We start from the raw sequence: 18126 nt of genomic DNA on the forward strand, positions 1-18126 counted from the left end.
CTGGTGCTTGCGCTATTTGTCCTCTCTTTCCCATCCATCTGTGGCACTTGCCATAAGCTTTTAGTTGCACTTCATTTCATTTCTACATTTTGCTTCAAATGGTATTGGCTTTTTTAGGAGCTGCTCATTATGAATGAGGGCAGTAAAACAGCAAGGATGGCAAAATCCTTGTATCCCCCCCTCTTTTGTCTAAGTTTCCCCAACTCTGTTTCTTCTAGTTTTGCACCATAACTCCACACCCATTGTGTGTTGTCACTTAGTCTGTGGGAATTGTAGTCTAAAATGGCTTGAAGGTGCCAAAATTCCCTTAAACTAACCCTGAATACCCCGTGTATTTCAACTCTTCTTAACCAGGCTGTTACCACCATCTTTGCTTACAAATTCCCTTCTTATCTGCAGATCTCTTTGTGGGCTGATGACACCTATTGCATACCTTTCTGTTTCGGCTGCAAATGGTGGCAAAATGCTCATTCCACACTTAACTTTATCTTATTATTATTACTATTTTTAAAAATTCAACATAATCCATAACAAATACATACATCTTTGTGAATCCACCACCATAATGATATATTTGACAACATACTTAATTTCCTAAAACAAAATAACAAACCAAAAAAGAAAAAAAGAAGACACACACACACACACATGCCAGTTAAATTTTTCCATTCAATACCTCTAGCATTCCAACAGGAATTATATATTTAAAAACAATGACTTCCTTACCCTCCAACATGGATATAGTCTTTAAGTACACTTTTAATTGTCTTTGTCGTAATTTTTTACTGTGTAGCTTTTTAAACTGTTGCGCCTTCATTCCCATGAAATATCTAGTCAATATTTCTTAATATCTATAATATCCTGATAACCTATATCCAATTTTGATGAAACATTAAGGGGTAAGTTCAGGTAATATATACATTGTCTTATAATTATTTAAATAAAAAGCGTAGCAAATTATAAATATCTATTTTCTATATCCTGAACAAGCATTGTAAGTATAAATCAAAATGATATCAAGTTTCTTTTACTTGCTTTGAAATTTTATTTTCACAGCACCCCCCCCCCCCCCCCATTTTAAAGTAAGATAATCAATAACCTTTACCCAATCTTCTAAATATTTATTTGATCTTTCACAATCTATACTTTTGGTTAATTTATCCATTTCAATCAAATCATAAACATTAAGTTCCCATTCTTCTATATCTGGAGTCTTCTCCTTTTTCCAGCTTTTTGCAAATTCTGGCTGCAGTTATCATATACAATAGAATTCTTCCATTTCTTTTTTTATTTTCATTGCCTATCATGTTTAACAAAAAGTTTGTTTATTTATTAAGTGTATATATTTAATACCTTATTTATTGTCATATGTATTTTTTCCAATATCCTTTTGTTCTGTAGCATGTCTACCAAATGTGATATAGCATGCCCTTTTCCTTTAGGCACTTCCAACATCAATTACTGGTATTACCATAGATTTTACATATTTTATCTGGGGTTAAATACTAACGATAGAATATTTTATAATAGTTTTCCCTTAAGTCCTGGCACTTAGTATAGCTTAATCTTTTTTCCCATGTTTTTCCCCATTGGTCTAGATCTAAAGTATGACTGTTTTGTGCTCATTTTAACATGTTTTCTTTTATAACCTCATTTTCAGTGTGTAGTTTCAGAAGATTTTTAAAGTGGACCCTTGTTATATGCTGGGGTTTGGTTCCAAGATCCCCCATGGATAACAAAATCCGTGGATGCTCAGGTCCCATTAAATATAATGACATAGCAAAATGGTGCCCCTTATAAAAAATGGAAAATCAAGGTTTGATGTTTGAAATTTATACTTTTTTTTTAACATTTTCAAACTGTGGATGCTTGAATCCATGTATAAAAAATCAGTGTATAAGAAGGGCCAACTATAAGCCTTCGAAAGTAGTTTATTGTTATCTAATGTCAATATGTTTGCCAATTCTGTATTTTTATCATCTAAGCCTTTTTTTTTAAATCTATGTATAATCTTTCCTTAAGCTGCCAGTATTGGAACCAGTTTTGTTCTTTTTCTAACCCTTCTCTTGGTCTTATTTTAAATTTCTCCCCTTGTTTAATCACAATGTTTTTGTATGTAATCCTGTTTTTATTACCATAAGGATCTACTTTGAATAGAGCTTCTTCCGGCAAAGTCCAAATTGATATTTTAGGACAGATAGTTCTCTTATATTTTGACCATACCTTAAACAAGGCGTTTCTAATGAAATGGTTGTAAAAATCTTTATTAACTTTATCGTTATTATAAAATAAAGAGGCATCCACACTTGGCTTTATCTTACATGGACTGTATTCTCCTATAACATGGACTGTATTCTCCTATAATGGTGATAGAGATAGCAACCACTTGGCCTAGTTAGGGGTGTTGCCTCATAACTCTGGAATCTAGGATAAATAATTTGTGTAAAGCATAATATGGGTGTCAGAGGCTATGTTCTTTGTTTGGATTTTGGATATGTTTACATACAATAATGCATCCCCCAAGAATTCAATGAATTAGTACAGGCAGCTATTGCAGTCTTACTTATTTTCCACCAGGCTCTTTACATCCAGTCCAGACACTACTCCAGTGTCTCCTTTCTCATTATAAATCACTATATAAAAAGTATTGTTGTAAAACTCAAGTTGATTTGTCAGTAGTCTATATAGTGAAGACTAGTTTCAGTTCAGACTGTATACATTGTCTTTACACAGGTACCAATACAGAATCCTTTTGTTTGACAGAATTTCTTTAAAAGATCCTTTCTTGCTTCGGATTTTTGTTCTTAACATTTTGTAGCCCTGAACCTGGATTGTCATGGCTGTAGAGAGAAACAAGGAAAAACCTAGAGAGGGGACCCCCCCCCCCCCAATGTGGAAAAACTCAGGAAAAACAACAACCATATTATTCCAATTTTTTCCTCAAAGCCTTTTTTTTCTGGAAAAAAAAATGGATTTTGGAGGGTGTTTATTTATTTATTTTTAAGGATGATGATTATGCGTCAGAGAAGCTGTTCACATATTTGCTATTCCCAAATTATTTGTACAATTTATATAAGAGGAAGACTTTTATGTAAGACTATGGTATCAGATCATTGTAATTCCTGGGACTAGTCTACACATAAGTGTATTATGTACATAGTTATGTGTTTTTGCATATTTGCATCGACAGTTAATTGCATTCATTTTCCTGCACAAATTTGCATCTATCCGCATCTGTTCATCCCCCCTCATCAAAAATGTGCAACCATCCAAATGCATGGGAAGCAGATGAACAGCCACCCACACTATAATGCACATTTTTATGGATTTCTGGGGTACAGTATTAAAAATTATAAAACCTTTTCCTGCAGAGTTTAAGGAGTTTTTTGCATCCTTTCCTAAAAAAAGCCTGTACTCCTATGAATTGTTTATGGCCAGATCACATTCTAATTGACTGGAATGATGAATATTGTAATCATGTAGACAAGCTTCTGGTCTTGGTTTCCTTTTCATAGCTTATCTAAGTGCATACAATGGAGAAGAAGTGGACACAAAATAATTTTTTGTGTTTTACTAATTTTGATGCTTTGTTGTATTCTGGTGGGAGGGAGCTTGCAACTTTCAGTCTGCAAAGTCTGGGGGGGGGGGAGTCCATCCGTTCTACCCCCACATGGCTTCATAACTATTGGAAATTTTAGATTTCTAGAACAACCAGAAATACTGTGCAGCCAGATCTCTGTAGAGCAGGTGTTTCCCTTCCCAGTTAGTGGCACAAGGAGCAAAATGATAACTTGTTGAGTTACCACTGAGTTATTTATTTATTTCTCTCCCTGCTTTCCCTCCAAGATGTTCAGGAGTGTGGTATATATGGTACTCTCTTTCTCGCCCCTCCCAACATTTGTCCTCCCTAGGTGATCTTTGTGAGCATTCACGATCTCTCAGTCTAACTTGCCTCCTAGCTGAATGGGGATTTCAACCTGAGCTGAGTTTTGAGGCTGTTAATCTTTTAGAATATGGAGCTGGTGATTGAAAGCTCATAAAAGTCTCAGCAGATGGTAGTGATGTAACCCCTTTAGTTCATAGGAGTGGAAGTAGAAGGCGATGGAGGAGGAGATATACCTTGCTAGAGATTCTCAAGAAGTTTGGAGATGTAGAGCATCTCACCAACCTTTTCACTGATACAGTTGCACTAATGGGCTCAGCCATAATTAAGCACAGCGGTATCCTTTAACACATTTGCCATCTGTGATTATATAAAACTCAGTCCTCTTGTATCTGACTTTTTTAAAAATAACATTCAGTCACCCAAAAACCCAATATAAAACCCAAACACAAAAAGCATGTTTTTAAATTATTCTTTTGCAGTCATCTGTTCATCTCTAAAACATGTATGTTCTTTTCTGGGGCTGTCTTCTCCAATCAGGACATTTCTTTCTTTCTGTTTTGTCTGGTATCTAGAGTCTTTCCACTCCATCCCATGAATCTGAGGTAGCAGACTCAAGTCTACGAAAGCTCATGCTGCCAACTTCTTTCAGTAAGCCTCAAAGGTGCTACAAGATTCCTTTGCATAGAGCCGTATAGTACTTTATCATCTTGTTCCCACTTCTCCCAGATGCATGTTCTGTGTCTATATGGCTGAACAACAGTAGACAGTGTTCTGCTTGCTATAAGTACATTTACAACCCCCAGTTATAGTTTACATTTGTTAAATAATTTCCCAAACACCCTAGCTGCTGTAAATTTTAAATTTCTCGCCTTCATGCTTTTATCTAAAGCTTCTCCTTTGTACATTTACCAAGATCACCTCCCCCCTTTCCTAAGCATTTTGATCCCTGACTTCTGTCATTTCCCTCCCTGCTTTGTTATCCCAAGATTTGCATCTCTCCTTTTTTTCTTCTTCCATTAATTTTCAGCTTCTGACTATGCCTGTTCCTTATCCTCGAAAGCAATCATTTCGTTATTCATTTTCTCATCTTTTCCTTCCCTCTTTCTCTACAGTCACATTTCTCTTTGGATCAGATATCTATAAATCACCATTTGCCATGGATAGTTCTCAGTTCTTAGGACTATATGATTTTCAAACTCTTTCTTCCGCATTACAAAGTGGATTGCCCGATACTCGTATCTACTCTCCTTCATTACACTTTAAAGAGCAAGGAGCTCTTCCCAATTTTTCCCCTTTCTAGATTAGTTGCTTGTGTTTCTAGGCTGTGTTTTAACGGGCCCAGAGTTGTACAGAGATACTGTCACAGAGTCAGTGATGTATACTAGAGAGAAAACCTAATTGATTCAGAGTGAGTTTGTGAATTTCTGATTCAATTGTTTGGTGTGAAAAAAAGTCCCAGTTGTCATTCCAGTAATCCGTGCATGCAAATAAAAAATAATAGGATGAAATCTGCTTCTGTTGTCAGGGGGGCAGGGAAAATATTGGCCTTAAATGTCTCCCCTTGGTGTCTGTTTTGCATAATTGACCCTAGTTTTTCAGTTGTGAGAAGGAATAATGCACTGTAAAAATGTATATTGTGGCAGTATATTTACTGAGCCAAACAAAATGGCAAAAGGTTTTCTATGCAAGCTTCCAAAATATCATGTTTCTTCATCAGGCAAAGATGGCTATTTAAAAGGTGTGAAGCAGAAATTGGGAAGAGGTGACAACGACAGAGTCCTGTAATCTTGACATTTTGTTGAAATGGGCAGACTATCCAGTTATGCTCAGAAAGCTCACTGGGAGTGACAAGGGGCATTAAAAAGGATAAGAAAATTTGGTTCTCTGTTTGAAAATACAAAAAAAAAATCCCTTTGAAAACTCAGATCTCTCCAGTGCAGAGTTCATAGGCTCCTTTGTAGGAAGAGAACAATGAGTTCCTCAAGATGCTTCTAGGTTGTCAGAGTTCTTGGCGGTCTCTCATTCGTAGGGTTGCCAGGTCCAAGTCAACTTAATGCAGCTAAAAATAAGAACCAAATTTAATTGGTGGGTCAAGCAAAGCACGTTGATAAAAGCTAAACTTGGTAGCTTTATCTTTGGTTGGAAGCAATAATCCCTTAGAAAAACAAGTCCCAATTTCAGATTTTATGAATCTCTTTTCCTTTAGTGTAAAATCCACCTGCTGAAAGGTACATTTGTTGTTCTTTTTTTAAATTGCCCCCAACATTCCCAGTCTCAAGAATATTCTGGGTGTGGCCTAACAATCCTAGTTGGGTGGCATGTAGATCTTTCCTCTGTGCCATGTGAAGATAACATGCAGACAATGTCATAACTTATTACTCCCCATCCCTTTCCCCTGCATGCTTTTTTTTGACATCTTTGCTTGATAAATGTGTTTCAATGGAGTGCACAGAGAATCTTGTGCTTTTGATGTTGACCTCACAAAGTCCTTGATATGGACTTTGGCATTTTTTCTTACGGTCCTCATAGTTACCCTTACAGATATAAATATGTACTCAAAGTTTGTGTTCTGTTGCATTTTAGGAGGAGGATCAGCACTTTTACCTGCACCCATCCCTCCAGTTACCCTTGAAGAGAAGGCAACCATCACAAGGCTGCTGGCTTCAAAAGGAGCTACCATTCAAGAGCTCAATACCCTTCGAAAAGCTCTCTCCTTGTTGAAAGGTGGGGGGCTGGCCCGGTTTGCCTATCCTGCCCAGGTGAGTATGCAGGACTTCATTTTCTGAGTATGTTGTTTTGTGAATGTTTTCTTTTTATTATTATTATTATTATTATTATTAAATTTTAAATAACAAGCAAACAATCATGGAAATACAAACCATATTAACAGACATACATTTAAAAACACATATCCAGCAAAAAAAAGTTTACTTTCCATTTCTTATATGAGGATTTAGATAGGAGCTTCCCAGTTGGAGTTACCTTATCTTTAAATTAAAGTTCCTGACTCCTAAAATATAGTTTTATTTATGAAAACGTCTAGTTCTTTTTTCTCTTTACCTTTCTATAAAATGAAAATTAATCCTAATTTCTCAACTTGATTCTTTACAAAGGATTTTTTCTTCCTGCTATTTTTCTGCCATATCTAGTAGAAGGCCAGAAAAAAATTACACAGTAATTCAAATTAAATCGCATTTCTAATTTTCAAAAAGTGAATGATTTTAGATGTCCAATTATATTTCTTATTTAGTGCCATTATAGTATCTTCTTCCCAGATGCCATTCATTTTCTATTCTTTCCAATGGTTCGTCTTGTAGTAAAGCAGTTAATTTGTCCATATTCATCATTCCCCAGACTTTTCACATCCATTCTTCTGTACTTGGTATTTCTCTTTTTTCCCAATATTTGGCAAAAGTTATCTGGGCTGATGTTATAAGATAGAGAATTACCCTACCATATTTCTTTTCTATTTCCTTATCCAAAACTGGTATCATATTTAATTAAAAAAAAATTCAGGGTTGAGAGGGAGCTGAAACTGAAATATATCTGTTAACGTCTCCTGCATGTTTTTCCAAAATACTGCTGCTTTATTACACTCCCACCACATGTGGAAGAATGAGCCCAGATATTTTTGACACTTCCAACATTGACCATTACTTGTTTTATATATAACCTTGAGTCTTAAAGGGGGTAGGTACCATGTATGTAACATCTTTAAATAGTTTAAGGTACTGGTATAAAGTGAAGCTGTTTGTGAGTCTTCAGCTTTTTTCCCATTCTTCAAATTTTATAGCTCTTCCTACATCTTGTGATCATTTGTGAATGTTTTCATAGATCAAATGGAAAATACGCTGCGGTGCAGAAGGGCTGGAAATAGCTATTCCCCCTCAAGGTTTTGAAGACAAATCTGGATGATGTGTTTGATAGAGGCTAAGACATCTTCTGGTCCTTTGGATAAGCAGAGCAGCTAAAGACATTGTAAACTAGAAGCTCAAAAATCTACACACTTGGGCTCTTGAAAGGCCAGGAAGTAGTGCAGTGGTTCCCCAACTTTGGTTATCCAAATGCTTGGGATTTCAGCTCCCAGAATTTCTGACTGTTGACCAAGCTGACTGTGGTTTCTGGGACTTGAAGTCCAAAACACCTGGAGGACCAAAGTTTGGAAATCACTGAAGTAACTGGTGGGAAGGATGTCAGATGCCAGTTCTTCCATCTTGGCCATCTTGGCCACAGCTATTCTGTAGGGAAACAGTGCACATAGGGGTGGCTTTCCCTGCATGCTCTGTTTCCCAGAGCAGCTTCTGACTCTATCAAGGAACAGGGCACACAAAGGGAGACATTGTGTATACTGTTCCTATCTCTTAAAGGGAGAGCAGCAGTCCTGTTTCACACAACCCTTTTCTTGTCTGTGAAGAGTAATGCTGGGGAGATTAAAGCTTTGTACCTCCCTGCCCCTATGAATGGGTCTGTGCATATGTAAAAGAGAGGAAGAAAGGGTTTGTTTGTGTCCTTGGAGTGTGTATGTGTCATGTTTCGTGAGTGAAGGAAACTGACCTACTTGCGTGGGACCCTACCTAGTGGTGTACCTCCAGGCAAATGGTTCTCTGGTGACCATTGTGGTCCTTTAGCTGCAAAGATTGCCCATCCTGTAATAAGTAACCAAAGATATTTGAGGAATGGAAGGTCATTGATTCTAACTTGAAAAATAATATCTATTTAACACTGAAAAAGCATCTGGTACCTTCAGATTGCAGAAGGGACTGTTTGTGCAGTGTGAGAGACTAGAGTCCAACAAAAATATTATTCTGGTGGCAAATTGTTGTAAAGTGTGGCTGTCATTGTTTGCAGAGATGCAGATGGAAGAGAACATGAAGGACAGGAACATGGTAGGAAAATAGGAGGCCAAATGTTTACCAAAAAGCCAATAGTGTTCCCGGGGGGGGGGGGGGGGTCTGTAGAAGCCACCACCTTAGCCTTTACAAGTGCCACACATTCTTGCATATTTCTGTATAACCATGAGGATCCAGGTATTGCTTTTTGAAAAATGAATAGCAATAGAATCCAGTCTCTTAGCTGAACAAAATGCTTTTAGCAAGGGAGGTAAAATTCTGTATTGAAAATCCCAAAGTATGCAATCATAAATCCTGATTTATGCAGCTATAATGGATTATGCAAATTGAGTAAACAATATAGATAATTACCTAATTCATGTTTTATACACAAGTTGTACATAATTGGTTGGGGACTTAGAAATCATTTTCAAAAGACGTTTCTCTCCCCCACCTCTGTTTTCATATACCTGTTTTTACAGACTAAAAATCCTATAAATTAGGGGCAGAGGAGAATGATTTATTTTTCAGAAATGTGAAACGCAGGATTGACTTCTGTCAGAGGGGTAGGAAAGGGATTGAAGATGGATCTTTCTTTTATGTGGCAAAGGGTAGAGGTTTTTGCAGCAGACATAAAATATTTAACGATACAGCAACACCTCTTTCTTTTTTGTAGACAGCATGAATGGGTAAAAAACATGAATGACATAGCTATGACTTTGAATATGAGGTGAACCAGTCTTAGAACCTGGACTGACAATCCTTTCACAGACATAGAACTACTTGACATCCTTTTGTTTTTAACAAGTCCCCCCTATATTCAATTGCCCATAGATCTTATCTCCCAATCTTTGTTTTATTAAGTGCATGACCCTAAATAGTCTAATTTAGCCAAGTAATATATCTTGTTAAATCTTGGTATCATTGCTTGGATTTTAGTAGGTTAGTAAATTATTCTGTTAATTTAATATGGAAATGGTAGAAATTGCCCTCTAGCATGCTTACCTTTGTTTTTCAGAAATACATGCATACTGGAGCAGGTGTCCCCAAAAGAAGCACTCCCTTCACCAAGAGAAAACGGGGAATGCCTTTTTAAACAAATAAGATGATATCTTCTACTTGTAATTTTTAAAAGTGCTCATATACAGTAACTGTTAAGCTCTGCAGCCCTAATCAGAAGTATGTTTTCTCAGATATAGATTGAACTGAGTTCAGCAGGGCTTTCTTCATTGCAAGGTTGATTAGGATTCCTGCCTCTGTGATTGAATGCCGAACATGAACTCCCTCTATTGAAACCTGTTTTTGCTGTCACGGAAACATTCGTTGTGGTGTTTGACCTTGCAATCAATTGAGCAATCTGGATGCGCGAATGAATTTGCCCTTGCTTGCAATTAAAGCCCAAATTCCGAACAGGAACAGCTAAACATCAATGAGCTTTTGTGCAACGTGAACTATATTTACGTGCTACCTTATTTGTTTCTAGGTGTTGAGCCTCATCCTCTCCGATGTCATTGGGGATCCATTAGACATCATAGCAAGTGGACCCACTGTTGCCAGTTCTCACAGCATCCAGGATTGTTTTCAGATACTGGCCAAATATAACCTGCTGAATGACTTGCCAGAGTCTGTCCAGACTGTTCTGTCTGGCTCTGTCACAGAGCATGGTACTCCTCAAGACTTTCGCCATGTCTGCAATGTAGTCATTGGTTCTAACAGATTAGCTTTAGAGGAGGCCAAACGCCAGGCAGAGAATCTGGGTTACCTGTCTGTGCTTCTGAGTGATGGTGTGTGTGGGGAGGTCAGCACAGTTGCCCAGCTCTACAGCCTGTTGATTCAGCTTGTTTGCCTGAGCACCATTAGGGTTTGCAGGAATGACTCTTTAAAAGATAAGGTGAGGGGAGCCCTCTCAAATCTTGTAGAAGAGCTAGCAATCCCAAGGTTGGACCTTATGGGTGCTTTGAAAACTTTGCAAGAATCCCATGGCGATATGCCCATTTGTCTCCTGGCTGGTGGAGAAACCACTGTGCACCTTCAAGGAAAGGGGAAGGGTGGGAGAAACCAGGAACTGGCTTTGCGAGTGGCCTTGGCGCTGCACAAGGCTAAATCCACTGCAGAGGGAAACTACCTGGAAAGATGTGAAGTTGCCTTCCTGAGTGGCGGAACTGATGGACAAGATGGACCCACAGAGGCAGCCGGGGCCTTCTGTAGCCAAGCGCTGGTGGAAGAGGCTGAGCAGGAAGGCTTCATAGTTGAGGATTTTTTGAGCAATAACGATTCATACACATTCTTCTCCCAGTTCCAGAGCGGGCGTCACCTCCTCATGACAGGATTGACAGGCACAAATGTCATGGACATTCACACTGTTTTAATCAGAACTAAGGGAAGTTAGTGATGCAGCAGATGCTGTAGATTTTTTTAAAAGAAAAAGGAAGAACATCAAACCATGGGCAGCTGTGGGCTGCATAAATTGGGCAGCATTGCTGTCCAAACTGTGTTAACATCAAGGGCATAAAGGAAAGTAACAGCTAGACACATGGAAGCTGTTACCTTTATCCAAGGCTAAAGTAACCATAGTACCTGCATCTGAATGTCAAGGCCATATTAGCACTTTCCTACTTCAGATGCTAACAGAATTCGTTTGGGGTAACAGAATTTTCTTATTTTTCTTGACTAATTTCTTGGTTTTTTTCCTCATACGAATAACAGTAATAGGGAGAATCGATTAGAAAGCCTGTAAGCACAGAAGGAGGGATACCACTGTAACGGGAACAGCAGTGAGGGCACTAGTTCAGCAATAGATATAATAACGATACTGGTGGTTGAAGAATAAACTAGCTCTGTACAGCAGCAGCTTTGAAATTAGACAAGGAAAGAACATCTGACCAGAATAACTAAGGTTTAGCAGTTTTTCAACAGGTTGTAGGCTGGCATAAGACAGGAATGGATACAAATTGGTAAACTAAATGACTTATTTGATTGTTGGTCAGATTGGTTTTACATGCTAAAATGGGAATATAATCACCAGATTCACTTGATAGACAAAAGAGTTCTGGTGCTTTAGAGCTTGTTTAGTGTGTCCTGAGCTTTTGTAGGTAGCCACTTGCTTTAGCATGTTTGTGAATTCAGAACTCACCTGAAGGAGCCTGCAGCTGTGAAGTTTCAAGGTCTCAAGTTCAAAGATGAGCCTTTGCATTGATTCTCTTCTCATTCCAGTGTGATGTCTGTAACCATAATTGTTACAGGCTTGTCAAAGCTTTGCATTCTGCTCCATAACAAGAACCAAGACTCATCTGTCATACTGACTGCAGCAAGAACCACCAAACCTCTGCCTCTTGAGCTATTAGTGGGATGCTTTATCAATCCTTCCCCATCAACAACTCCTCTTGTGCCCTCCAGAGGTTTTGCACTCCAGTTCCCATCAGCCTCAGCTGCTGGTCACTAACCATGAGAGTTGAAATCCAAAATATCTGAAGGATAGCAGTTTGGGGAAAGCTGTTTAAGTGTTTGTGATTTGTGAAAGCAGAAACATTCAGACATTTACACAGAGAAGTAAATAATAGTGATTGTTGTAATAAGTGGCCTGTATTCTGTATCAGCTACTTAGTTAAATATACTAATTTTAATCTGGCCTGACCCATACCCAGACATGAAGCAGACATTAACCCAGTGGTCCTCACTTTACCCTTTTGACCCACTTTATATCCACTTGCAAACATTTGCGCACTCCCCTGATCAGTATAGTATATGAATAATTTTTTTATTAGTGTAAGGAAATAACATTGTTCAATTTAGAACACTTATTGAATTATTTAACAAGTGTAATTTTTGCATATACTTAGTGTACAGCTGAGCATGTGTGTGCATGTGTGTGTGAGATCAAAAGAAAGAAAGCAATAAAGGAATATTTTAGCCACTGTTTACCTAGGGCACACTGGACTGAATGGCCATGTTGGTTGAGGCTGAGCAGCATCTCATTCCGAGAAAACGGGCAGTGACAGGATGGGTGGGGCCCTGCCGGAAGCTTTCCTCTTCCTTGAGGCTCCTTGCCTTTCTCTTCCCCTCCAGGACAGAAAAAGTTGAGGAGGAGATGATGATGATAGTGGTGGCAGCCTCCAAGTCTCACACATATCCTTGAGTAACTTGGGTGCTGCAGACCCCAGGGGTCCCACCTCCCAGTTTGAAAACCACTGTATTAACCCATCTTTTGATCACTGGCACAATGGTTCTCCTTCTCCCCATGCAACTGATGCCTGGTAAATTAGGGGTGCGTGTGTGTGTAGAGTTATGACCGTAACACAATTGTGACTAAGCAACAGTCATGAATACAAAACACTTGTGGATGAGTGAATCTAGGTAACTCTTACTTTTTCACAATCCCTACTTAGTCACATTTGTGAGACTGTTGCCATGATTGTAACTCCCTGTCCCAACCTATTTTTACTGGGCATTGGCTGCATGGGGGAATTAGTCTATTTGGCCAGATGTCAGAGCATGGTTGCATGACATTTCTGTCAGATTTGGGGAATTGTTAGGCCAAAAGAAGTTACATAACTAATGAGCTGATATGGAATACTTGCTAGTGTTCCTTGCCAAATATTGTTCATTCTCTGAAAAATGTTCAAAATATTTGCTCAATGATTTTAAATGACAAGGCTTATGAGGCTGTTGTACTTCATTTTATCATTTCCAATCTGTTTTTAATCAGTAATAATAAAGCTATGCCTCTTTCTTATATTCAGTTTTGGAGTACCTTTGCTTCTCTGACTTGGATCCAAAACATTTGAAATTTTGTTGCTGGAAAAAACAAGAATTTTAACTAAAAACATGTGCCAGTAATATCCTGTATTTACTGATAAAATAGATTTATCACCTCTAAAGCTAACTGTGTGGTCCTTGATTTTCTAGCATGTCACTTTGTGTCCTCCCCCCCCCTTCCTAAAAATATTTGAGGTTTTGCCATGCAACTTCAGAAGCTCTGACCTAGAGCCCATAAAAACTTCAACTGATTTGTTTCTATGGTACCTTGATAATAATTGTCAAAGTGCTGAGGCTGTACATGAATTCACTCTCCTGTTGTTATTATTTACCTATATCTAGGCAATGGGGCAAAGTGCTGGCAGCCTCCCTGCATGAGGTGTTATTAGGTTAGCCTACTGTTAACTCGCCCTATCCTGATGGGGTGGTGAGAATTTTAATAGCTCAGCCCTTGAGTCCATGAAAACAGATTGCTGGATCTGAGAATCTAATTTGCTTCACAAAATCCCAGAAAAAGATGCTTTTAAACCTTTAGTTGTGGAGTCATTAGGTATCACTGAAGGGCTGGGTGGGTGTTACCACCTGTTAGGAGATGAACAACATGAAAAATAGTCCAGATATACTGACACAAGTGTAATCTGACCTTGTAACCTTTGCCTCAATCTGTGCAGTGGCATTTTGTTGTAGTTTGATTTGTCATAGAGGGACAGCTCTGTGCAGGCTGGATGCTGCCAGCAGCATGTACTTCACATATTTTGTAAGATGGTAAAAAAACAACCCAACAACAAACAAAACAAAACAATGCAGGCTTGAGTTTGTGACCTTTTAAACTGTATTTAAAGTCAAAAGTCACTGTCATTCTGATTAACTTCTCTATCCCATATAACAAAAGCAAGAAAGCTTGCAAAGGAAACTTCTCTTGACCCCCATTTGTTACACTGCAAAATTAAGGCTGTGATTGAGCATCAACAGGCAGTTTGCCTCTTCACTGGGATAAAACCAAGCCAAACTGATCTCTGGTCATATTTTGTCACATTCACATTTGTGTGAATGAGTCGGCAATCATAGATCTGGGTTTTGAGAGGAATGTACTGTTCTTTTTTGAGCCAATGTTTTTAGTGATGTAAATGTCTGTATCTGTTTTAATATTTGTAAGGCCCTTTGAGCCCCAAGGTCCTTTTTACATTGCATAGTCATAACGCTATGATTGCCATGCTTCTATGTGATGTAATCTTGGGTTTTGCAGTTTAGTGAGGGATATTTAGAATTTTCTGTCAGAAGGTTTGGGTACCTCTCCAAATTGCAGTCCTTCCCAGGATTTCATAGTCACTGAATGATGTCACTCCAGTTAAAGAGAAATCTTAATGCTGTAATTGCATAGAAAGGGCTCCAGGACTGGGGGAAAGGTGTGGTGGTGGTGATAACAATGACAGCACTAATAACTGTACTGGTATTGGAATAGCTGTAAAATATGAAAAACAAATTTACACAGAGCATAGATTGATCCTAAAAAAAGACTTTGACTCTTTTGCCATGCATGTGCATCAAAAAGGTTTTGAAACTGTATGAATCAGCAGAAAATTAAGAACATAGAAACAAATTTGGCAGAGTTTCATATTAGATATTTTCCAGGGCAATTCCTTATCTTCTTTATTATTTGTTATTGCAATCAGACCACTTTAAGTAATATTAAAGGAAACACATTAGGAATATGCAATATCAAAGCAAGCTGGGAAAATAAACCATTTATTGTAGATGGGCAATTTAAAGCTATATGGAAAGTCATGACTGTAACTTGAATTCTTGTTGAATATTCCAGGAATCAAGACATTTCATTGGAATTTGGAATTGACAGATGTGCTATACTATCAATATATAGGGGTAAAATGACTGAATCAGAGATAATAAAGCACCTTTGAAGGAAATATATTAAAAGCCACTGTCATGGAAATTACAATTATTTGAAAATATTGCAAGATGATGATATTCAACATAAGATAATAAAAGAGATTACAAATACCAAATACATAAAAAGAGTACAACAAGTCTTAAAATCAAGAACTAACAGTAGAAACATAATTCAGACTACAAACTCCTGGCTTCCAGTTGTCTAACATAGTGATGGAATAGTTGATTGGCCTCAAGCAGAACTAGATGCACTAGACAGAAAAACCCAAAAAATTATGACAGCCAACCATGCTTTACATCATCATAGTGTTGTTGATTGACTCTATCCAACACATAATATTGATGATCAGAGATTATTACAAGTGAAACAAACTGATGAAGAAAGGAAAATGCTGCTCTCTGAAGCTGCCCGGACGGCAGTGCAAAGGGGCGGTCTGTTTCGCCCTTTAAATTATGAAAGTGCTAATCCATGTAAATAGCAGAATAAAAGATTAGAGTGAAAATGGTCTGAAAGACCTACAAGTTAATATCCAGAACTTCTGGATAACTACGATTTCAGTGGTGATAGGAGATGTGGGATCAACACCAAATGGACTGACAAGGCATCTGAATAAAATCACCATAGACAGGGTCATAATAGTACAATTATATTTTTAAAATGGCACTACTTGGAACATGCTACATCATCCAGTGACATCACACTGATATCTTAGGTTCTTGGGGAGCAGGATTTAAGAAGGCTTTGTTAAAATTACTCTTCAGGTTTCATAATTAACCAAATCCTGCCATTTTTGTAAAGTGAACTTTAAGCTCATTTGTACTATCTGTCTGTCCCCCTTCATGCTTTCTGTATCTCACACAGCAGTGGCTGAGGGGCATGAATTGTTTCTCTCACATCAGCAGAGTTTTTGATTAATCCTTGGAGATGCTGCTCATGCGTGTTCTCAGACAGGTTCACAAAGCCTTTGCTGCAGACTCTTCTTTGGGGTAATCCCTGAGCTGTTAGAACTGAGTACATTTCTCTAAGAACATCCCTGTATTGTCTGTGGCAGTGGAGGACCTCCTTCCTCAAATTGGAGCATTTCACTGTTGATTAAAATACATGTAATGGAAAAATGCTGATTTTAAAATGTTAGATGAAAGGATGCTGCTGTTCACTTTGGCTCCTCCGCCTCCCTCAAATATTTTTATATTCCAATCTCCTTCGAATGAGGAGGAGGCAGAAATGTGGGAATTTGTCAAGGACAATGAGATGGTCCCTTTTCAAACATCTTTCTTTGTGTGGATGTAGAAAGCCTGTTTTCATGGGGGGGGGGGGGTGGTGGTATGGAGAGACTAGCTAAAGTAAAACAAGCAGAAGGGAAATGATCTACTGAAGTATTTTCATGCAGTTTTAATCCTTATGTAGTGACTCTAGGATTTGGTTGGGAGCGGGGGGGGGGGGGACTAGAGAAGCAGGATGCTGAATGAATGAAAGACCTCCTGTCAAATACAAAGACAATTTTTGTAAGAGATGGTCAAGGCAACAGGCACTATCTATTCTTAAATGGCATCCCCCAAGCAATTTCATAGAAATTGTAAAAATGGCTCAAGATAGGTAGGTATTTCACATCTTGAAGAATGGTATAATCCTTCTATCTGGAATAGTTGTATCAACAAGTGCACAACTTCAGGAGAGGTGCACATAAAGCAACGAAGAAGAAAGGTGACTGCCACCACATCAGCCAATTCAAACCTGGCCGGGGACAGATGTCACAGCCAGGTTATTCTCATATATAGAGATGGAACACTTTCCTTTCTGTATTTTTTAAAAAAAAACATTTGTATAATATTCACTTGCCCACTTAAGTTGCTCCACATGTTCATATGGAAATATTTTTGAGATGCAAAGGGACACCTTCAGTGTCCCCCACACCTTTGTACCTGTTCATTATTGATTACCTTCCTTCTTTGCAACTGATTTGAAACCCTTTTAAAATAAATAATCCTAGGTTCTTCCTTCTACCTATGTGATCCCAGCTGGTGTCATGCATTCAGGGTGGTGGTGATGCCAGAGCAGACAGGCAGCCCACCCATCTGCCCACCTTTTACAGAGTGATTAAAGGAAATATGCCATTCTATTGCAGAAAGAATTGGTCTGATACTCACAATCTTACATTTCTGGCACTTCCTGCTTGTCAGTACAAAAATGCCATCCTGTTTGCTGTGATGATGGAGACACATTCCCTCCAATCCAGTCTCTGAATAACAGCCAGGCACTTTTACACCTTTAAAAGGATCACTAAAAATGGTGAAAAGGTTAATCAGAAAGACAGCTGTGATCTCAGAAGCAAGTAGGCCAGTCTCTTGAGGGATAACCTTCCAACTATAGGAAGGACCAGTTCGCACATGACATTTGTCCCACATAAAACATTCCTCTATGTAACAAACCCTCTTATATATGACAACAATGTGTCATTGATACATTCAACAAATGGGTAAATTCCTTTATTAGAATAGTTAAAATGTTGCCAAAAATGGTGCAAACTTTTGGGTTCTCCAGAACTCTTCATCAGGCAGGTTAGTACTCAAATGAAAAATGGAGTGGCAGGGGAAAATACCTAAAAGTAAAAAGAAATGTCCAGATTTCTTGGCCATTGTGTGTCTGGAGTTAAACTAATTGACAAGATGGAAATAGCTGATTTAGCAAAGGAAAAAATGTTTATAAAGGTACCAGTTTATGTTCAACTTTGTTTGCTGTTATGTAGA

At 38.2% G+C, this 18126-nt stretch overlaps 1 protein-coding gene across 1 annotated transcript in view; it reads left to right on the plus strand.

Moving 5' to 3' along the window:
- Positions 1-13430, plus strand: part of GLYCTK (glycerate kinase) — a 33673-nt gene extending 20243 nt beyond the window's left edge. Inside the window, exons 4-5 of the mRNA XM_089524586.1 lie at positions 6470-6645; positions 10199-13430. Coding sequence (XP_089380712.1) covers positions 6470-6645; positions 10199-11104 — 1082 coding nt within the window. The 3' untranslated portion in view covers positions 11105-13430. The remainder of the gene's footprint in view (positions 1-6469; positions 6646-10198) is intronic.
- The last annotated feature ends 4696 nt before the right edge of the window (positions 13431-18126 follow it).

The sequence above is a fragment of the Sceloporus occidentalis genome, unplaced genomic scaffold (genome assembly GCF_023333645.1).
Source record: "Sceloporus occidentalis isolate IW3139 unplaced genomic scaffold, rSceOcc1.0.p SCAF_1, whole genome shotgun sequence".
NCBI classification, from domain to species: domain Eukaryota; kingdom Metazoa; phylum Chordata; class Lepidosauria; order Squamata; family Phrynosomatidae; genus Sceloporus; species Sceloporus occidentalis.